General features: G+C 38.4%; 1 protein-coding gene across 19 annotated transcripts in view; it reads right to left on the bottom strand.

The window, feature by feature from the left end:
* Positions 1–23,869, bottom strand: part of TENM2 (teneurin transmembrane protein 2) — a 782,612-nt gene that overhangs the window by 265,340 nt on the left and 493,403 nt on the right. For 9 of the 19 annotated variants that reach the window (XM_081845776.1, XM_081845777.1, XM_081845770.1 and 6 more), the window contains 2 exons: positions 3,088–3,144; positions 2,360–2,569 (listed from right to left, as the gene is read on the bottom strand). The exons of 2 other annotated variants lie outside the window; for them this stretch is intronic. In XM_081845776.1, coding sequence (XP_081701902.1) covers positions 2,360–2,569; positions 3,088–3,144 — 267 coding nt within the window. The remainder of the gene's footprint in view (positions 1–2,359; positions 2,570–3,087; positions 3,145–23,869) is intronic. 8 more of the 19 variants (XM_081845771.1, XM_081845773.1, XM_081845774.1 and 5 more) reach the window with 1 other exon arrangement.

The raw sequence follows: 23,869 nt of genomic DNA, 5'->3' as shown, positions 1-23,869 counted from the left end.
AAAAATACATTAAATCATCCAAGCTACACCTACAGGTTCCAGGCTGCTACTGAATCAGAAAAGTCACAATCTAACGCCACTGAAAAAAGGAGGTATTTATCTTGCAGTGCTACACATTTCAGGAAAATGTAGCTGAAACGTAACCGTTGCATATTTGCATTCAGGACTGATTATTGTTGAATTACCTGATTATCCTACTTTTAAAATGAGAAGCTCATAACTAGAGCGTATGACCTATTTCATGCTCCATTCTAAAAAGGAAGGAAGTGTGAAAGTAAAAATGCCAGAAGAAACACAAAGCAGCATGGCGCTTTTAATGATTTTTGAAATACTTTAAAGGTTTGGTTGCAAGATGTGCTATAATACCTGCAGGTGAATGAGCAAAGTGAATTCAGACCCCCTTCAAACAGACTGGCTTAAATGTTTAGGGCAACATCAGCCACCTTGAGTCTAATCAAGGAGAAAGGTGAGGTGTAAATAAATGTTTAATAATAATAATGTTTAAGCCTATTTTGCTGCCTATTTGTGTTAGTTAATTTAAGGACTGTGTACTTTCCACTAATTTTGAAGTGGTTTATAATAAAATCAAAATACATAAATATACAAGGAACATGATTTCAGATGTTTAATTTGAATGCAGTAAATGCTAAATATATAATATCCATATCTATATAACTAAAATTGGAGAAGACAACTACTAGAGAATATTATACAAATTTCTTATCACAACACTTCATAATGGTGAAACTTTAAACTTCCATGTAACCATGCTTAGAATAACAATTTAAGGTGGCAACCTTAATCATGAATGGTGGCTATCTTTTTTAATTAACAAAATATTGACGCTTTTTCATAATACAGCACCATAAAAAACATACTAATCTAAATGAAAACAAAAAGAGAAAAGAGAAAAGAAATGCAAAGTCCTCTCTCAAAGGTACTGTAGATCTTAACCCTTCTCTCACACAGAAAGGGGTGGACCTTCCCAGCTCACACTTGCAAGCTTCCCTTTGTTCTCCCACACATCCCTGCCTCTCACACGGGGGTCCTTCACCAATCATGAATGGCGGACATCTTAAGAGAATTGTGATCTCTTATGCTTCCTTCTCAAGAGAAATGACAGCAGATTCCAACTCAAGTTCATTCCTCCAGTTTTACAGCTCATAAATGCTGAGAATACTGTTCACTGTAATGTGTTAAAGCAAAAACTCAAGTAAAAAGTTTTATTTTATTTACTAGTTACAGATAGTTGGTATCTGAAGAAGTGTGCATGCACACGAAAGCTCATACCAAGAACTGACTTAGTTGGTCTTTAAGGTGCTACTGGAAGGAATTTGTTTTATTTTATTTACTAGTTCTGGATTTACACATCCATTAAGCATTGTGACATATTAATAGCATATAATAAGCAGACATGTTACACTACTTTAAAATGGTACTATAATAGAAAAATTGGGATAATAAGATTCTTTACTTTTATTTTTTAAAAGGTCAAAGAGTAAAAAAGGTCTAAATTTGAAATGGCAGAGCCTCCAAAGACTTTATACAGAACCTAAAATGATACTGAATATTGGAATGAGTATTGAAACCAAACTAACCTTTAAACGAAGTGAAGAATCACAGTCTACCAGTCTGTTGATTTAGGTTTCCCAAATTTTTGATGCCTGTGTGTGAAAACCACCTGTACCTGGTTTTTCCAAGTACTCTACAATGCTTTTACAGCATCTGAACTCTGACTTGTGAAAGGATCTTCTGCAAGCACTGAGTTATGCAAATCAGAACCTAAATTCTCATGTAAAATAGAACCTACTTTCTCATTTAAAAATACAATCTAAATGTTTTATAAGCCAGAAGTCAATTTCAAAGGGCATCCCCATTGCATGAAGACTGGAAAGTTAAGATTAGCTGTTAATACCGATATGAGGATAGTGTGAAACATAACAACAGGGCCAGCTTAACATTTTGCATTTTAAAAGCCAATGTATTATTCTATATAAATGCAAAGCAGTGAAAACCCCATCGGTTATATTTTTCCTACAAACAAGTACAAACCATACATGAAGATTTCCATGAGTTAATAAGGCACATTAATGGTTTCAGTTTCATATAGGTAACTACTAATTCAAAGGAAACACTCCCAAATAAAACTTTGTCAATGAGATATCAAATGAATATTCATCTATCAAGATATAAAACATTAATCTAATAAAGCATTCAAAACCTCCAGTTTTTCAGTTACAAATATTTGCCCATTTCTCACAATGTTCATGCTTGAGTCACTGTTTTCATGACAACTAGAAATTGCTCATTTGAGCTAAGAATTTTATAATCAAATGCCACATGTATAGCGTTTCCTTACCACTGCTGGAAGTCTGCTGTGGCCCTGAGCATGCTCTTAGCAGGTATGAATTTGGGGAGAACTCCTCATCAGGGTTGGTATCCATGATTTGATGGGAAGTATTGCTGTCTAGCAAGGGCATCTGGCAGCTAACTGGTGGTGGATTATGGGAACTGGGCAGCTGAGCGGATGGGAGAAGGCTAGACGAGGATGTAGGTGGAATGGGACGACCTGGGAAAGAGGACAGAGGGATCAAAGTTCAGCAATGAATGTAATGAAAGAAACCACAAACAGTAACACTGAAATTGTTTGTTACCACATATGATTACAGCTGGGGCTGAATCAAAATACCCATTGTCAGTTGGTATTGACTCTCCCCTTTGCATCATATTCAAGACGGTATGATCAGCTGTGTTGACAAGGCATTCCAAGAAAGGGGATTGGCCTCTCCTGATAATGTCTTCACAGCATCAGCCTGTATCAGGCTATATGAACCGATGCTAGATGAATGAAAATAAAACCTATTTGTAAAACAGCACTGAACACACACACTTAAAACCCCCTCATCACTAATTTTTTCAATATAAGAAAGTTTTAATGCCAATAATTTGTTTTAGAGGGAACAAGCAGTTTTCTATACCCACCAATTGATCTAGCATCAGCATTATGTTTGAGGAGATTCACAGATCCACAATCACAGAATAAAAATCCCACTTGGAAGCATTTTGTAAGCCAGTTATTTTCAGTACCTAAAAGAAAACAGCACTCCTCCCTCTGTTGTTTTCTGCTCTGCTGAACCAGGGTTTCTGAATGTTGTAAAGAAAAATGATATGAACTGGACTCAGAAAACTTGACTGACACATTCAAGCCCGTTTAAAAAACAAAAGCATTATTCGCAAAACAGCTTCATATTGAAGCCTCCATTCACTGAGAGATGGGAGTGAAAGGCAACAGGATTTTTAAAAATCCCTCATAAGTACCAGTAATGCACACCTAAGTAAGCCATTGCAGATGTTGCTCCATTTTTGTAAATTCAGGCAATAAATTATTTTGACTCCTGCTGCTGCTACTACTGCAACTACTACAGCATTACACACAGAATTTACAAAGCATTGCACAATAAAATGAATACAAAAGGAAAGAAACAAAACCCATTTTAGTTTCATAACATAAATGAGAAATGCATCCTAACTCAGTATCAGCAGCAATGCTAAACTAGCTAAGTAGTCCCAGGAAAATCTCTCTCAAATAGCAACCCAAATTCTAACTAGAGTGCCGGTAACATTCTCTCAAGTCAGACTCAAAGAAAAACTTTGAGGGTTTGTAAAAACCTGCCTGAAACCAGACAACAGCTTTTGAAATTTCACCCTGTATCAGATCAAGTCTGAGCTGGAAAATAATTCCTGGCTTCCCTTCCCATATCCTTGGGAGCTCTCCCTGTTACCATAATCCCCATTCCCAAAAAAACACTCCCTCTTCCCTTACTTGGCAAGCAGAAGTGGCATGTGTTTTAACATGCAGAGAGGAATGAGTTTTCTCTTACTTCCTTCTGTCCTTCCCTCTTGTTGCCCCCCCCCCAGCAGAATAGTAATTGAAGTAGCTCTTTTAAGAACATCTCCCATGAATCCCTTTCAACTACTGCCACTCATCATGCTGTGGGACAAAGAAGGAAGGAAGGAATTCTCTTCCTGTGCACCGCCATTATGTTTCCTGCCAGCTGTCACTTAATAGGCAAGTAATGGAAATGGGGATGTACTGGATGGGCACTGAAACAAAGGTTATTTGGGAACAGGTATGGCTGGTGGAACACGGGGCATTCCTAGCTCAGAAAAATGATCAGAGTTCTCTCCAATTTTGGACAAAGAATTCACTTGTTGCCAAATTAACCCAATGTGTCTGGAGACAGCTTGCCCATCTCTAGTTTTAATTATCCTGCAAGGTGTTGTACAGGTGTTGTGAAGTGGGTTTGGCTGGTTCCAGAAGGGTTTGTGTAACAACCAATAATAACCTCGTCTGAGTCTGGGAAGGAAAATGGATGGAAGACTGCTCTATTAACCTTAGAAGATTAAACTATGTGGAAAGATGGTCTTCAATTATGCAGGGCAGAATCTTTAAAACACTGAACATAATACTACACTGGAATTGGGTCCAGAAATAGCCAATGCAAATGAGCAAAAATAAGTGTAACATGTTCTTTGGAGGGTCTGATCTTTCAGGAGGATTACGGCACCATCAAGGAAAGGTAAACTCCCAGGCTTATGTATAACAGTCCTAATAAAATTAGCTGTCCTTTTTTGTAGACTCAGGTGGCACCTGTCCCATCTTGGCATGTTTATTTTAAATCTGTGTCAGAGTTCCACACATAAGCACATGAATTTTAATTTGCCAAAGCAAATTGCATTCCAACATAATCATGATTTTGAAATGGATTAATATGTTGTACACACCAGCACATTCCACCCTATACAACCTACCCAGAGCATAGTCTTCATGGTTACATTCCATAACACAGTGTGTGCCCTCAGTGAAGTGCTTTCATAGCACAATCGCCAAGGCACTTGAGAAAGTCATTCTGTGGGTCTTTCCCCTGGAAATTTGTTTCAACACTATCTTACCCGCAGGCTATTTATGTAACTTTGTGGCTGTACGTTATTGGCTTTCAAAAAATCTGTATATCCACATAATAGAGAATGTATTGAATTGTGGTTGTAAATTGTGCAAACAGGTACCAAAACGAAAACAATGTATATATTGTATTTTGCTGCTGAAAAGATATGGTTGACAAATTAGAATTAAGTTGGGCCAAAACATTCTTTGGTTTAATCAGAATTGTACATCTACCAACTCATATTTCTAACTGCTTCTATCTTCCAGATAGAAACCCACAACAGAGAAAAACATCCTTCTATATACTCCCTTTCCTATATTATTTTTCCAGCTCACCACACCAAGCCACCCATCCAACAGAACTTGGTGCTGGAATACATGTTTTAAGGCCTCAGCATTAAATGCTGACTCAACAGAGTTGCTTGCCTAGGATCAGGACAATTCTCTGCAATTACAGTTTCTAATGACTGCAGCACCTAAATGCCCAAGCTTCTTTCTTGCTTTAGCACTTCAAACATGGAAGGATAGATGGCAGGAGATTCTTTGCATTGCACATATTCATCATCCTTGTCAGGGAAAAGGAAATTAGAGAAGACCTGCTGCTTGACTGATTTTTGGGAGGAGTAAAAATGGTTTGTGTCTGGTGAGATGGAGAAATTGTTCAGGAGTAGCTTAACCATGTGGAAATGTGACCTCTGTATTGCTGCCAAGGTCAGTGAGGCATACAAAGCTCTGCTGCATATATGAATTAGCTACAAATGTTAGAGAAATGGGATTTTACAGTAGTTATTTTCAACTATGGTTTATACAACTAGTTATAATCATGCAGTAAAATATACAAAGGGGCTTGCAGATAGCATCAAAGTTAATGATACTTATTTATCCAGTACTAAAGGCTGATTTATATACTGTTGAGAAATGTAAATCTCAAGCAATATGGACATGGGGATTTTGCCCTCCTCCCCTTTCATTCTTAAAACAGACTGTGTGAAATGACAGATTTGAAGAATCACAGATATTTGCATCACTACAACAATCAACATCAGAGCAGGCTTCTAAAGCAGGAATTGTACTTTGGAAGACCCCATGGTGCATTATCAGTAGGAGACACTTCCAAGGCACAGCCATAGGGTGGATTGTGCCCCCATCCCTGCAGTGTAAGTTGAAACGCAGAAAGAGGCCTGGCTGACAGTGACATTTCTCCTAACTGCTGTGCACCAAAAGTTCTGTAATTTCACAGCAATATGGCCATTCTCATAAAATCATTGTAGCTTCCACTCCCCCTCTCCCAAACTTCAGGAGCACTCTTTTTTGGATGTTGGCTCTAACCACAGGTATTGGCTCATAGCAATTAATCAATTGCAACAGCACCTGACTAAATGTATGCCTGCATTTTAGACAATCCAGTAGGTCACGGTGGGTGTGTAAAAACTGTATGTACATTTAAAAAAGCATTACTGCCTTGGGTGAAATGGAAGCAAAAAAATGCAAGCTTCAAGGTTTGCTACAAAAGCAGCCAAACACTTTTTCAGTACCAATAACTCTTTTTCCTAACCTTATCTAAGAGATGTGTTTACTGGTGATAAGAGGACCAAAGTTGATGTCATAAACTCATGACATGTATATCCTTGTGAAATATTACACTGTATGTCAGAGAAAATTAATATACAGATTCAGATTTATTGTGGTTCTCTTTCCAACAAAATGACTCAGGCATCAAGAATTATATTTGACACACCTTGCATGGGAAAAATATCCTGTATATGAGAAATTCTCACACATTCTGACTGTGTTTAAACACCACATGTGAAATATAAGGAAAACCAGGAAGGATTTTCATATTTTGTAATCCACATATGCTCAGCCATATGTGCGTGTTTTCTTGCATGAGCTCAGCTTGACCATATTTAAGAAGAAGTGGTAAAATTCTTTTTTAAAGTGATATGCGGGTCATAATAATTAAATACAATCTTTTTAAATAAATTGCGCAGCCCTAATCATTTGATATAGATGAAACATACTGCACATACTGCAAAAGTACAGAACGGATAATACTCATAATACATCTATCCATTCCATCATTTTGAATTTTATCTTTAGCACAATTATTAAAGTATTTATTGTTACCATGATTAGTAAAGATTTCTGTAAAATCACAAAGTCATAAAGTTGTTTCCCAATATTTGTAAATATTTTTCAGTGACATATTAGTAAATGTTTACAGAACTATGCAAATACCAGAAAGAAACAAAAACAAAATAAAATAAGGTAACTTCTTCAAACACACACACAAACTTAGAGCAAATAAGAGAACAGGCACAGGCCATAAACCAATCCTGTTTTACTTCAAATTAGTAGCTATTATACTATTGTATAATGTGAGACAAGTTTCATCATCCAAATTGTAGTCAACCTTAGAAATGATATATGATTGCTGCACTGTAAAAAGTTGTAGTGAGCTGACCAAGAGTAGAGTTGTGTACCCTATCTCTGAGCTTTTCATGCACACACAAAAAAGGGAGAGTATGAAAAGTTCCCAAACACATTTGTGGAGGAAAAATTAATGCACTTTTCAAGCATTTCATATGAACACTTGAAAAGTCCCATTTAGCAGCCACCACTTTCCTCCTTGCCCTGCTTCTTGCTAGTCCCCACCCATAGGAGCCAACTCCTAGGGGCCATGGGGGCTTTGGTCCCCGCAATAATTTTTTTGAGGAGGCCGGCACCTACAAAGTTGATGGGCATTGCCATTCAAAAGGTGGGTGTTCACCGTGTTATGTGATTAGTTATGCATGGTGGGGCTTACCTGAGCCCCCGCAATATTTAATTCAAGTTGACACCCCAGTCCCCACCCTTCCCAAACAGAAATGCCTTATCTTGAATACAATTTGGGATAAGAAATGATGAAGAGCACAGCATTGTTTCCTCTCAGGATCCATGACAGGGAATAACATACAATATAAGTAAGAAAAGGCCAAGAAGAGTCGCCATTGGCCTTTTGTGTCAGCTGGAAACCTTTGTTTCCTGTACTATCCCTTTGCCCAAGATAATGAGTGTGGGCACACACATATGAAAATGTGAACTAGCATTTTATATCGTGGAGCACCCTGAGATCTGTGGATGAAGGACAGTATACAATATTATTATGATTATGATTATGCTAAATGCTATCCATTATCCTTTCACAAAGCAAGCCCTTTTTTCTTGGAGAAGGTGTGGTACATTCGCAGCAGGGCCGGCCCAAGACATTTTGCCACCTGAGACAAAAAAACTCAACAACCTTGCTGTCACACCTTCTCCTTCTCCATGGGCGTGCATGGCACCATGCTCCCACTTCCTTCATTTCCACTGAGAGGCCACCACACACCCCTCTTCCTGCAGGCAAGCCACACAGCTACCATCCCCCCACAGCAGGAGCATGGCTGAAGCGGAGGTGGAGGTGACCGCGGCAGCTGCAGGGCATGGAGGAGGAGTGACATGGGAGTGTGGCAGGCCCATGACATGGCAGTGAATGACATGCTCCTTGGGCCCAGATCTGCCACCTGAGGTAACCACTTCATCAGCTCCTAGTTCGCAGAGGGAATAAGACAGCAGTAGAAGAAGAGTGCCAACTCCAATTTGACTCAGATCCAGCTTGAAAAGGGCTGGACCTCATTTCAATTTGGACTGTGCTTTACAAGTGGGGGAAGTTTGCATTTCAAATTTCCCCGTTCAATACTTGTCCCATTTCTACAAGCGATTAGAAATATATTGAGAATAGCAAGGGATCAAGCTCACTAATGCATGGAGTGGTACTATCATTAAGAATAAGCCCATCTCCTGTTATGCCAGTAACTGAAGCTCAAATTACAGGAGGGTTCCCTATGTTTGACAGCTTTTACTACCTCTGTATCAGTGAGGAGGAAACAGCCACTAGTAAGAATCAGTCTTATATCTACAATCCTGTAGATGGCTTAGCCATTAGGCTTCAAAATGTCTTTGTCACAGAATGATGACTGTTAAAATTAAGAAATACTTCAGAAGCATGACAATCCATGAACAGTCTTGCTTTGGAGTCTCACAAGGCCCATCATGGGAAATCAGTAACCCTGACTTATTGAGAAAAATGAGAGCATAAGAAAAGCCTGGTTATGTGCAGCACACCATGCATACTCTTATTGCTCAGGCATCCAGGAAAGAAAACAACTTCTTCACTCTTGGAGAGCAAATAGAGCAGGATAACATGCAAGTTAGCTTCTGCAGGCCTACATGAGAGTCAATTCCCATGACCACTTCTGATGTGCTAAAATCACCATAAGGTGATGTTTACCCAGTATTTTCACATCACAGGTTTCAAGTGATAGCTCTCTCGTGTTATAAAATTAAAGGTTACCATATCTTACAGGTTAATTATGAGTCTTAGAATTTATTTAACCTGTAATTTAATGAAGTTCCAGCTCAGAATTTATCACAGGGGGGAAACAGGGAAAAGGCACCTTGTGTAACTGTATGTTTTCCTGAGTCAGGTATTTGGGGAAGGGGAGCATTTAGATCAGAAAAACAGGGAGAAAGGGTTAAATATCCTCTCCCATTTGCTGCTGTCCCAATCCAATTAGGGAACACCTGCAGTTGAAAGTGAAATATCAGGAGATTATATTATAAACGCCTGCGCAACATGTTGTTTGACCCTCAGCAATTTGGAGCTAATTGTTTACAAATTTATATCTGCTATTGTATACTTAATATTTACATTAAAAAGAGTAGGAGAGAACTCATATTAGAAAAATGTGTATTCTGGCATAAATCCCTCTTCTGCATATTCAGAAGGCAGTTTCAACTGGTGGAAAGAAAAGTAAGAGCCTCCCAACCTTCTTCATCAGAAGCATGTGGACATATTTATGTATGCAGTAGTCACAGTCCTTCACTTGCTACATTGCTTTTAGTTCAGGAGAAGATATGCTTGTGGCAACAATCTGTCTACAGATGTGAAAGTCAAGGTGGCATCTATATACAGGCTAGTCAAAACAGTATATACTGTACACTGTAGGACAAATAGTTAAATGCTTGAGTCTAATGAGATTCCCCATTTTGTGCATTTTTTGACCCATTTTGTACAATAAATACCATATTTTTCGCTCTATAACACGCACCAGACCATAACACGCACGTAGTTTTTAGAGGAGGAAAACAAGAAAAAAAATATTCTAAACGAAATAGTGGATATATGATTTTTGTGGTTCATGCTGTGGCCACAGACAAGTGATCTGACAGTGAGTTTGGAGTAGCCCAATGCAAAAATCCTGAGGATCCATGTGGATCCATGCTTTGTAACCACGGAGGAGGGAAGGAAGGGGAACCATGGAACCTCTGCTCACGACTGCAGCAGATCCCCCCCGCCACCCGCAGGCATTCGCTCCATAACACGCACAGACATTTCCCCTTACTTTCTAGGAGGAAAAAAGTGAGTGTTATGGTGCAAAAAAATACAGTACATTTGACAAGATATGAGAATTCCTTCCAGCGAAAAGATAGCTGATATTGTGTCCATATTTTAATAAAGTACATGATCTTAAAACAAAGGTTTCATGCATTTATCCTTATGGTATATGTGACTGGAATATTCCATATGTCTAGAAGCATGTGGCCAAATAATTAGGTGGTTAATTCAAACTAATATGTAAAATTCAGGTGGTCCTCTGTTATCTGTCTCTCCTTGTCTCTTTAAAGTTGTGGAAATGTACTGCAGCAGTTTAAAATAAAAGCCACAAAGGGTGTAATTCTCATGTCAGAAACTCTAGTTGAGTGGCTAGGAAAAAAATCATTTGCACTTGCTCAAATAACAACTTGGGGGATTCATAAAAGTGTGCATCAAATGAAGGCCTTGGCTTACATCCTAACTAAGCTTCCACTGGCAATAGCACTGCATTACATTTTCCCAATTTTGCCTTTCCCTGATAGTCATTTTCTCCCTCAAATATCTGTTCTGGGACCTTCTGAAGCATCTTGAGAGATGGCAGAAGGGGCTGCAGGTGGAACGGGAGACTGGCAAAAATTTAAAAAGTTGCTGTCTGACCTTCATACTCCAGCAGGAGTCTCTGTGAATGGGGAAAAAACCTTGGTTTGTGGAAAGCTAGCCCAAATGCCAAGATCTTTAATTTTTCTCCAGCTCAGATCAAAAAGTAAAACATTTTTACAGGCTCTCAGATCTCTCTCAACCTGTTCTTTGTTTGTTTGTTTACAATTTTTAACATACCCATGAAAGAGCTTATTAAAATGAATGCAAATGATATTATCAATACATGGAACATGCAGCTGTGTGATGGTGGCAGGCTCTGACCACCTCATTTGGACTGTACCTGCAACAGAGAGGTGCATAGCCTCTGTCCACATGGTCTGCATCCTTCAAAAATGCCTTCTCACATACATACAGACTGGCTGCCTTCTCATATAATGCTAAACCAAACCAAGGCTTAGTGTGAACATGCTAGGTTCCAGGAAGGAAGTTTCAGCTGCTTTGCTCCTTCCCAGTCATTTTAGCTCAGCACAGCTTGGCAGCTAAATAAATGTTTGGCTTAGCATGTTGAGGAGAAAGCTTAACTAAAATCTTGGGTTTATATGACATGCTAAGCCAAGCCTTAGAGCTGGACCATAAAGAAGGCTGATCGCCAAAGAATTGATGCTTTTGAATTATGGTGTTGGAGGAGTCTCTTGAGAGTCATAGAATCATAGAATTGGAAGGGACCCTGAGGATCATCTAGTCCAACCCCCTGCAATGCAGGAATACGCCGATGTCCCATACAGGGATCGAACCTGCAACCTTGGCATTATCAGCACCACACTCTAACCAACTGAGCCATCCCATGACTGCAAGAAGATCAAACCTCTCCATTCTTAAGGAAATCAGCCCTGAGTGCTCACTGGAAGGACAGATCGTGAAGCTGAGGCTCCAATACTTTGGCCACCTCATGAGAAGAGAAGACTCCCTGGAAAAGATCCTGATGTTGGAAAAGATGGAGGGCACAAGGAGAAGGGGACGACAGAGGACAAGATGATTGGACAGTGTTCTCGAAGCTACCAGCATGAGTTTGACCAAACTGCGGGAGGCAGTGGAAGACAGGAGTGCCTGGCGTGCTCTGGTCCATGGGGTCACGAAGAGTCGGACACGAATAAACGACTAAACAACAACAACAAGCCAAGCCTTGGCACAAAGAGGATACCAACAATAGGGCATTTTCAGCTGATCTTATATGAAAAAAGCTGAACTTATAGAAAGATATAAATTCAAGTTACATATGATGCAAGTCATTTTAGCTGCACACCGTGTTCTATCATCAACCAGAGGCAAAGATACAAACTCTCTGACTTCTGAAGTGTGTGCCAAAACCCAAGATCATTTTGCGAGGCAAGCTGCAGTTCTACAGTTCTGTCAGTCATGTGACAGAACTAAAGAATCAATCAGATACCAGCTATTGGACTAATGAGTAGTTTCTCGAGAAACAGTATCAAAAGGCCACAAACTTTTAGTTCTCATTTCTTTGGCACAATATGGAAGTGAGGAAAAATGATTGTGATGTTCTTTGTTGTGGTGAATTTAAAAATCGCCCACTGAAGATCTCTGACACTACACATTGTGGCACTTCAAGTTAATTGCACCCACTTCGTTGCTAAAATAACATGACGGCTAACCTAGCCACATTTGGATGCATTTTCTTATTTGTACTCATTAGCATAGCAGAAAAATCCTCATTCAGAGCAGTCAGGAAGTATTTATGCATTTCAGAGCAGTCCAATAAATAGAAAAGCCTGAAAGAGGTTGTATCCTGCCTTTCCTAAGAAAATGCAAAGGTAGCAATATAAACAGAAAACCACATTAAAATATTATCTAAGCTCTCATTCTAATGAAAAATGTCAACTTCTCCTTTCACATGAATCTGAAAAAGGGACAAAAAAGTGGAGGGAAGACTCTGGCTCCTATTCAAGGCAGCCTAATTGAAGCATCTATGCTGTCAGCAATATTAATGTAATTTTAAAGAGTGGAAAATATTGTTAAATATGCCAGAATGGTGTAAAATGGATAGTAATGTGGGACACAATAATGCAAATTGAAAGATATATTACAGCACATTCAGTAGGCTCTTTGTCAGGTGGTGGCTGGGAGGCAGGAAGGAGGTTCAGTAACTGCATTGTGAGACAAATTGCTCAGGCAGAGGAGCCAGGCCAGAATCCGGCCACATAGGACTTTATTTCAGGCCACACAGGACTTTATTTTCTCAAATCGCCAGATTCCAATGGGCAGAGGGCTGCACTACAACTGCTGACTATCTTCAAGATGGCACAGCATGACAGATCACAGACATCAGACTGACGGCTAATAGTTTGTTCTGCCTACACAATGCCCAGAATGAGGCACCTGAACTCTGCTGCTGAGTCTGCTACTAAGAAACCACTTTGCAATTAGTCACATTTCAGATAAACACAAAAGTGATTGTCTATTTGGGGACTGCTCAGTATTTGAAAAAAGGAATCAGAATCAGAAAACAGTACATATGTTCAAATTTTATTTTGTACATGTTAAAACAGTACTCCTTCCGTTTCCAGCTTTCCTTAGAAAAACACAATTAAGGGAGCAAAAATTCTGCTCTATAGTTTGCCGATCGTGTCTTCATTTTTATTTTATGACAGAAAGAATTTGCTAATTGTAAATATACAAAATATACCAACACCAAGTTCCCAAGACTGTGGGTGATAGTCAGCTAAGGTTTACTGAAAGTAGATCCACTGAAATTAATGAACATGACTAAGTTAAGTCCATTAATTTCAATACGGCTACTCAAGTTACAGGCTACTGAAAGTAAAACATCGTTAAACACCATCTTATGTTTTACACGGACATTCAGAAGTTGTTTTTAAAATACAGTATATTTTTCTTCATATGATGTCTGCCTGTGTTCTCAAGGCCCAGTAAAATTAAACAGCTTGCCTGGGATCCAAAGATTCTATTGCCTTATTATACCATGTATAGCAAGGACAGAGAGCCTGGACCCTCCAGATGTTAACTGACTCCAACTCCCATCAGTTCAAGCCAGCATGGCTAACAGTCAGGGGTGATGGAAGCTTTAGTACAGCAACATCTGGAGCATTACAAGTTAGATAGTAGCTATTGCATTTTCCTCATCTGAAATCCAAATCTCACAAAAATTATGTTCTGTAAGGGCCAAATTAGCCGCAATGCAGGACATCTGTGAATAGGATCTCCCAGCCGCAAGAGTTCCCAATATAAATTACAAATTGTAGTCATTCCAATAAGCTAGGGTTGCCATATTTCAAACAGTGAAAATCCGGAAAGAAAAGTTGTTGAGCTTGTTTTGCTTTTTTTTTTTTTTTTTTTTTTTTTGCCCAGAGTTGTTCACAAAAACAAACAACACTGCCGGATTTTCCTGGACATTTATAGCAATTTACACCTAGACACTGTTTCCAACTGCAGTGTTCTGGATACGTCAGGAAATATGCCAACCCTACCATAAATTGCCCTAAGCAAAATTAGCAGCTTTGGCTGGTGGTTTCCACCCTGGAGAAAGCATTTGGAAAGAGTTAAACCCCCGCTTCCTGGAGCTACAGTTGTCATCTGAATCTGGGAGTCCATAGCTGTTTTGCTTTTTAAAAATATATATCACAAGGCACCCTATTTACAAAATGTTCATGCCATATCTAGTTTGCCCCTAAGATAGTTATCATCCCAAAGTGGTTTGTTTTTTTTATGGGACAACCATAGGCGCATGTTTGTGAAAACTGAACCTACTGTGTTAGATAAAGTCACATATATCTAACAATAAATATGTATAATTAAATATGAGCTTTCTCACTTGGACTCTCACTTATTTCTTTTAACTTTAACAAATTATTGCTTCTCAGCTATGAAGATATCATTAAGCATATGCCAAGTAATCAGCCTGCAACTGTAATGGTTTCAAGAACGAAAAGAATTTTCTAATCTTATTCAGTGATGTTTTTTCCCAAGACAGCAACAGATTTTGTAAAATGAGGGTTATATCTTCTCATTATAGAATCTAATCTCCCAAAAGACATTCAGCAGCTGCAAAACCTTTACATCTTTTAGTTGTAAATTGTTTATATTATTTATCCTTCTTTAACTAAAAAAGAAAGGGCCAACAGATTTTTTAACAAGATGAGAATATAATGACTTGGGCTTTCAACTTCAGCAAACCCACACTTTAACAAGGTCTATGTTGTTATGATGACTGGAAAACATATCACAGCCATTTATTTCTAGTATTAATCTCTTTTCATCCTAAATGTCAATTATGTAGTATTATTCTCACTCTCATGGCCTTTTTTAAAGACACTATATAGAGCGATCAGTTTGTATAAGGTGAATGAAAATCTGATGTTCAAGATGGCAAGGGTTGATTGAAGATTTTATTTTTTCTCAATAAGAAACAGATGTGTGAACATGCCTTGGCTTCTGCCACCTATCCCTTCACATTTTAAAGTTGCAATCCCATTGAATACAGTGGGACTTACCTCTGAGTAACTATGCACAGAATTGAGTTGTAAACCTCATGAATCTCCCAGCTTCTTTTTTTATACATTACATACATATATATATCTGCTTTTAAATAATCATTTTTGTTCTCCCTAGATTAGTTCACATAATGGAGATATATGTAGGAAAATCATATCTGATTAAAATAATTTCTGTCAAGGGACATTTTTTGTTGCATGGTAACTTGCAAAAAGGACATTTGCCCTTTTCAGACAAATTCCAAACACTTTGCCTTGCCAATAATGCCAGTCAAATGTACATTTCATGTGATGAAGTCTGCACTAGCCTATCACAAAGGACACAGCACACATATGCATATTATGTACACATACCCTCATATGGAAGCAGTAAGGGATAATAATACATACGCTGGCATGAACTTTACAGAGAGAAACTACACTACATGGTCCCCAGCATTCCTGGAAGTTCTTGCACAGCAGCACCAAGAGCCCTTTGTCCTCACATTTCCTCACCTCAGTAAGTTAGAGGAAATAAGATGGCAGGTGGGCTTTCAGGAGGGTGAAGACTGCAAGGAAGCCTCAAAACCATTACATTCCTTGTGGCGTTACCAGGAGCAACACGTTTCCCATAAACATAACATATAAACAAAAACAACACATGGAGTACATATTATTAGAATGTCAGTTACAAAAAGTAACAACAAAGTACATATATAATAGGCCCGCTGATTAGTCCTCTTCATAGAGATGCATATATTATAGGGGATTGAAATAACTGTGCTGACTTATTGATGTAATCAATAAACAAAGAACACGTGCCTAAAAATCTCTCTCTCTTTGCCTGTCCAGTAATAAGTCTTCTGTGTTGCACCAAGTGTTCAGAAAGTGCTATTTCCCATACACATGCCTACCAGGAAGGCAAAGTAAGACTTTTCCTGTTTTCCATATGACAGCTATCTCCAGCCTGGCAGCAGCTAAGAGAAAAGAGACTAGAGTATGAGATGGAACCCCAAGGTTCAAAGCAGTAATTTAACACCAGCCACAGAAGCACTAATTTAGGATCCAAAATCAAATTATGATTGATTATAATATAAAATAGAAAGGAAACATTTTGACAAAATGAATGTATAAGGACACAGTCCCATCCCATATAGATCAGAGACCCTAAAGTGTTGCACCACCTCCAGCAACTCTGGGAAAGCTTACAATTAAGTTGTGCTCCAATGCTGCTTTAAGATAATTTATAAGTGTTAATGTGCTTGTTTTAAAGAAATCGTATTATTGTGACTCACCCTGAAATCAATTTTCCACGAATGGTGATATATAAATATTTTTTTAAAAGATTAGATGTTATTCAAATTAATCCCATTTAAACAGACATAAGAGAGGGGATCCACCCATCACTAAAAATAACGTCTTCTCTTTTTTTGTCTTGCTGTGACTGCTGTGATTTACAATAAATAAATAAATAAATTTAAAAAGACCACCGATGATGATGATGATGATGAAGAAGAAGAGTTTGGACTTGATATCCCACCTTTAGCTCCCTTTAAGGAGTCTCAAAGCGGCCAACAATCTCCTTTCCCTTCCTCCCCCACAACAAACACTCTGTGAGGTGAGTGGGGCTGAGAGACTTCAGAGAAGTGTGACTAGCCCAAGGTCACCCAGCAGCTGCATGTGGAGGAGCAGCAACACGAACCCGGATCCCCAGATTACGAGTCCACCGCTCTTAACCACTACACCACACTGGCTCTCAGTCTGTGCAATGTGCGTGGAGTGAGGACACATGGAGAGGTTATATGGTGGCTGTCTCAGAAAAGCCTTGGCAATCCCACCACCACCCAGCCAACAATGAAAACTGCAAAATTTGGCACATCCTGAGCTAGTGTTTAAACTGTCTTTTATGAGTGAAACTAGCTGAGTATTGGGGAGCAGGGAATTATGGCATCTGCTGTTTCAGCTGTTTTAGACTAATTTTAATATAAGTTTAAGCAGATATTTTATATTTGCTATTGATTTATTGCTACTTTAGAATGAACAGCCTACAAATTGAAACATTCTCAAAGCAATCATTTTCCAAGATGAAAGTTTCCATGAAACATACCGTTCTTTCATTATTTTATGCACTGCATGAAGAATCCTTTGAAATCATAGCAATAATTAGTGATTCAAGCAGCTAGAGTTAGGAGTAGGTGGGAAAGATCACACTTTTTGAAAGTAAAATGAGAATATTCAGAGCTGTAACAATTTAGCGTTTCTCAAGCTAGACTATGTCAATGTCACAGACAGACTAATTTGAAATCCAACTAAAATACCCAAAACTAGGTGTTAACTCTTTACCATCTTTAAACATCAGCATAAGGCATGCCCTGAATTAAGGTTTTGGGAAATGTACTTATTTAAACAATTTCAAAGATATATAACATACTGAGAGCATCACAGCAGCACAATTCAGTTCCCTCCCTCCCTCCCTCTCTCCCCCCACCCTCTCTCCAGGCTGTTTGCATTTTCCATACCTGACTCTATTTGAATACACACAAAAACAGCTATTATGGAAAGCCTGCACTATTATGTTAAAGATTCTTTTACATATTGGCTTGGATCGTAATTTTCCTTCAATGAAAAGAACAGAGTTCATGGTATACTTTCCCCCTTCTCCTGCAGCTGCCTGAAAATCTGTTCCTGGGAATGTTAGGAAACAATGGGGACTAAAATAAAAGATTTGTAGATGTAGACTTTAAACAGCAATCAGGATACATTTTTTAAAAAAATTAAGGACAAAAAAAATCTCTCCTCCCTTCTCCCCCAGATTCTTGTGACCTTAGCACAAAAGTATTTGTAATTTGTATATAACATATATATCTTTTCATATTGTTGGTGGACAGCCTTACTAGCTATAAAAGTTATCATGGGAATATCTAACCAAGGAAAACCTTTGGATCTTGTTTCAGAGCTCTCACCATGGCACTGTTTCTGTGAACTTATACAGTTCTGAAAATGGACTCTACAAGTGACAGCAGAGTAATTTACTGTATTTCAGGGGAAGGTAGCTCTTCAAAGTAGCTAGTTTCACACTCCTTGTTCTCTTTTTACACATTTAATCTTAAGCCCCTTTACAACTTTTATAAAAGTGCAGATTTTTTTTTTTTAATCCATGGTTGAAATATGCTATGTACATATCCAAACTTTGTTTACACAATTAGAAGACACTCAAATGTATATCCCGGTAAATGACAAGGTTCCAGCAGCAAATTAACAAGAACAATTTTCCCATCTCAGGAGCTGTCAAGATGGGACCCGTTGGCCAATTTATCTTACTCTAGCACATCTCTGGTGCTTGTCAATCAATATGTGAAACATTTGGTGCTGATTGCCATTTTTCTATCCACTTCCTTTTGCCTCTCGTACCAGGCAATTTACTGCAAGTCAATCAAGGTTGAAGCAGACCTTGTTTAAATAAAACACTGTTGAGCTCTTTTCACACCAACAATTTCAAAGACAGAATGAGCTGTATCTTTTTACATTTACATTTATACTGCTTTTTCATTTTCTCCCAAAATGCCACGGTCAAACTATAAGCCATAACGATACCCACACAAAGGCTCAAGCAATAAAAAACAACAACAGTCCGTCATTAAAGGTGGATAGATAGTGTGCACATTTTCACTGTCAAAAATGCAATCAGTCAACAGGGGGGAAGTGCCTAAAAGAGCAGGTTGCGTTTACCTCTATCTTTAACTTCAACTTATTCTGGGACAGAATAAGACAGATGTCATGTCCCATGCTGTCTGACCCAACTAACTCAGGGATCTTATTTCAAGGAGATTTTCCAGAACTAATTCAATAGGTTCAGTAATATAGTGTACATATTATGCCAGTTTACCAAAATCAATTTCAATTTGATGCCATTTTGTAATTTTTAATAGGCTTCTAAAACTCTTTGGAATAAGTGCTAGTATTGGCTTGCAACCAAAATTTCATCAAATTTGGTTAAAGACTGCAGCCCCAAGAGCCAATGTTATGTTTGTTACAAGTTGAAATCAGTCATATTGGTTGCCTGGTGCTCAAAAGTTGAGGTAAAGTTTTGGATTCAGCGGGTCCCAAAAAGTATTTACTGGCTTTGGGTCTGTTTCTGAGCTCAATTCAAAGTGTTGGGTTTGATATTCAGAACCCTTCGCAGCTTGGGCTCAGATTCTGATGGATTGCCTCTCCCCCACAACTATATACCTGGATGCTGATATCATAATCTAGAGCTCTGCTATGAGGGAAAGTGACTTTTCAGAAGTCATTCCCCTCCCACCTGATTATGGAATACCCTTCCCAGGGAGACCTGGTGTTCCTCTTTCTTTTTAGCATCAGGCAAACACTGTTTATTTTCTCACTATTTAGAATTATGTTGTGGTTTTAACAGTGTTCAGATTTGTGGGGTTTTTTATGTCTGTGCTCTCTGTTGTAATTAATTTGGCTACATTTTTTTTTAATCTGCTCTCTGTTTTAAAGTGACCATTTATGTTTTTATTGTGTTTTTATCTGTTGCTTTTTCTGTGTTTTATTATAATGTGATTATTTTTATGTTGTAGGCTACTACTCAGATCTCTTCTACTAGGGCAGCATATAAATAATGCCTAAAGAGGAACATCTTTGCCAAATAGCAAAAAGACAGAAGAGAGAGGCCCAAATGAGTCTTTCAAGGTAGAGAGTTCCATGCAGCCACCAAATAGGCCATCTCCTATGTCCCAGAAAGTTGCACTTGTGGTCATAATGAAGCACGGAGGAGAACTTGCCCATAGATCTGAAATAACTGCAGGTTGGTATAAAAACAAGTTGTCCCTCAGGGTGATAACTTCCAGCCATGGTACGGCTGGAAAGATAGACATCTCTGCTTCACCCAAAATGATGGCTTGGAGGGTTGCATACTGTATGAAGGGGGAAATGCTTCTGGGCCTATGCAAATCTCCTTCCATTCATGGGCATAGCCAGGATTTTTGTTGAGGGAGCAGAACCTCAGTTTGCTATGTATTTTGATTGGGGGGGGGCAGCCGCCCCTCCATGCCCCTCCCCCTGGTTACGCCCATGCTTCCATGCACATTTAAATAACACAATCAACCCCTTTGGGACTCCAGGTCCAAAGTCATGAATATCAGACCATAGTATTTTTAAAATAAAATAATGTTGTGGATATTAAGAGGGGGGAAATGAACTGAAATAATTTTTTTTATTTTAGTAGCTTCATTTACTCTGTTTGATTCAGTTTTCACTAACAGACCTACTAATGTTTTCACCCCATTATTTAAGCTATATCCTTTTTAACATTATGTTTTGAAGTCAACAGAAAACAAGTTTAAAAGTGCCTACCTATATATCTGTCTTTATCTCTCTCCTGAATTAAGAGAGAACAATGCTTCAGATAACAAGGAAGCCCTCACAGACGCTAGATAATTAATAAGAATAAGAAAATATTATTTTAAATCAAACAGTTTATGTTATTAAAACTAAGGAAGAGACATGGGGTTTCAAAGAAAAAATAAATATTATTTTTTAATATATCCTGAAGCTCAAAATAGCCATTGTTTGCGTTGTTGAAAAATATGTCCGGGAACATTCTTTGTGACTGTTTACTGCTAACCTTGAGGAAATGACTGTAAGTTAAGAGAAGGCAGGCTGCAGAAGGAACGCCGAGAACTGCTTCTCCCAGGGGCTCTTCTCTGGGATGGGTGCTTTATTTCTATAGTCACTGGGTATGGGTTTCCTTAAAACTGTATTTTCACTTGTAGTGTGTTCTGGCTAGGTTTTGGAGAAATTGTGTTGTATGTTTGCTCTAGTTTTTATGTAGTGCAATACTTTGCTTGAACTCTTCTAAGTAAAATAGTTCTTAAGGAAACTTAATTGATGTCTTTATTTCATAAAATGTATAGACTTGACTGTAAAAAAACCAACTCAAAAATGGTTTACAAAAAGAACAATGAAATGATCAGTAAACAAAGTTAAACAACTTAAAACCTTCAAATTAAAATCAATGATAAGCTAGAAACAACAACAACACAACAGATTAAAACAAATATCAACATTCTACATGCCTGGATAGGTTTGCCTGAAGAAAAATGTTTTTAGCAGGTGCCAAAAAAAAGAGTGCTTTGAAGGCACCTGCCAGATATCAATAGGCAGGGCGTTTCAAAGTTTGGGTGCTGCTGCACTAAAAGATAAATTTATTAGAAATGCGGAATGAGCATTATGTTGTTTCCCCTAACAGTGTCAGTTCAACCAATTGAAACACTCAGGCGGGCATACATGGGGTAAGGCAATCTCATAGGTAAACTGGTCCCAAGCTGTTAAGAGCTATATATAGTAATAGTAACACCTTGAACTTGGCCAGGTAGCAAAATGATAACCTGTGCAGATCTCTGTGCAGAGGTGTTATATGCTGACAGGTTATCACTCTCACCAGCAATCGTGCTGTAGCATTCTTCACTAGCCGCAGCTTCTGGGTGAAAGACAATGGAAGCCCCGCAGAGTGCATTGCAAAAATGCATTAGTGAAATAACTGATGCATGAACTACTGTGGCTAAGCTTTCCCAGTCCAAGTATGGTTGTAGCTGTTGCATCAGTTGCAGCTGCTAGAAGGTGCTTCCAACCACTGAGGCTACCTAGGCCTCCATTGACAAAGCTAGATCCAGAGGCAATCCCAGACTGTGAGCCTTGTCTCTTGTGTTCTTTTTAAATTTAAAAAATTCTGTGCAATATTTGTCAGACCTACAAATACAGCTTCACAAGAGATTTCACACTGCCTAGTTAACTGAGCAACTGAGGGTTAGCCTAAATAGCAGGGATGTGAAGATTACTCCATAAGAGGCAGTTACAGATAGGTAGCCGTGTTGGTCTGCCATGGTCAAAACAAAATAAAAAAATTCCTTCCAGTAGCACCTTAAAGACCAACTGAGTTAGTTCTAGGTATGAGCTTTCGTGTGCATGCACACTTCATGCACACGAAAGCTCATACCTAGAACTAACTCAGTTGGTCTTTAAGGTGCTACTGGAAGGAATTTTTTTATTTTGTTTTGTCCATAAGAGGCAGATAGCAACATTAACTCCACATTGTGTTGAAACCTTGTGCTGTTGTTAGTCTGTCGAAATAAAGAGCTGTCATGGAGCTAAAGAGATGATGCATGAAATGAATGTAGTTTATCATCTCCTAGAAATATGATGAATTTTTAATTAAGCATATGCAGCTATGAGACAAGAGATAGCCAAAGGAGTAAACAGTGTTTAATACTTGAAAGAAAGAAACGAAGGCATGTAAAAATTCTAAATCTGACACTAGATCTCAGCATTATTTTAACATCTGATAAAGGTTACTGAACTTCTGTATTTGTAAGCCCAACTGACCATGATTGGCTGCATACAGGTCATACATTTCAAGCATGATTCAGGCACTACAATTTGTTAAGCTCCCTTAACAAACTACAGTTCCCAGGATTCTTTAGCAGACATCATGTGCTTTATATGTATGGTGTGTCTGATAATGATAATGATAATGATAATGATAATGATAATGATAATGATAATGATAATGATAATACCCCATCCATCTGGCTGGGTTTCTCCAGCCACTCTGGGCAGCTCCCAGCAGAATATTAAAAACACAATAAAACATCAAACATTAAAAGCTTCCCTGATATAATATTCATAATAAACTAATGTGTGTACATATATCAGATGAGATAAAATATTGTGGAACAATCTAATTATTACATTTTGCTCCTCCTCAAAATCCTGTCCTATTCACTGTTAGCAAAGTTTTAATTACAGTTGCACATATTGGCTGTAGAATATTGTTTCCATTTAGAAATTACTAGGAAGATAAACATATGACAAACAAATAATAAACAATAAATCATTTGATAGTTGGATGGTAAGCAATTAATTGGCTTGTGGCAAAAAGTTGGTTTGAAATTTTATTCTCTCTTAGACATGGGAGTCTACTGAGAATGTTCGGCTAGAAAGAGAAAAATATGGAGGGGGTGGTGGAGGGAGAAACGGGGGGGGGGGGAGAAGCACTTCTCACATACATTTATATCACCTGACAGATGGGTAAAAAGAATACTTAGTTATTACTTTAATTCGCCAAAAGGGAAATAACACAATTCTCTATGAAAAGTCAATCACATATTTTCCCCTGCCCTATAATAAGCCAAAAGGGCCAGCATTCTCCTCTCTTCCTCTCTCTCTTTCCTTTGCCAGATTGGTTAAAGCATCAACCTTAATTTTATCCCGAACCTATAATTTTAGACGCTGTTAAGAGAATTGCACTTCCTTGACTCTCCAGAGCCCTAGGGACTAATTGAGAAGATTACCTGGAGGCTCTTGGTTTAAAGGAAAGAAGAGAAACTAGTTTGAAACCATTTGTATACAGAGTGACAGAAA

The sequence above is a fragment of the Podarcis erhardii genome (genome assembly GCF_964252035.2).
Source record: "Podarcis erhardii genome assembly, chromosome: 2".
Lineage (NCBI taxonomy): Eukaryota > Metazoa > Chordata > Lepidosauria > Squamata > Lacertidae > Podarcis > Podarcis erhardii.
The sequence above is the reverse complement of the archived record's forward strand: the minus strand, read 5'-3'. Positions and strand labels throughout refer to the sequence as shown.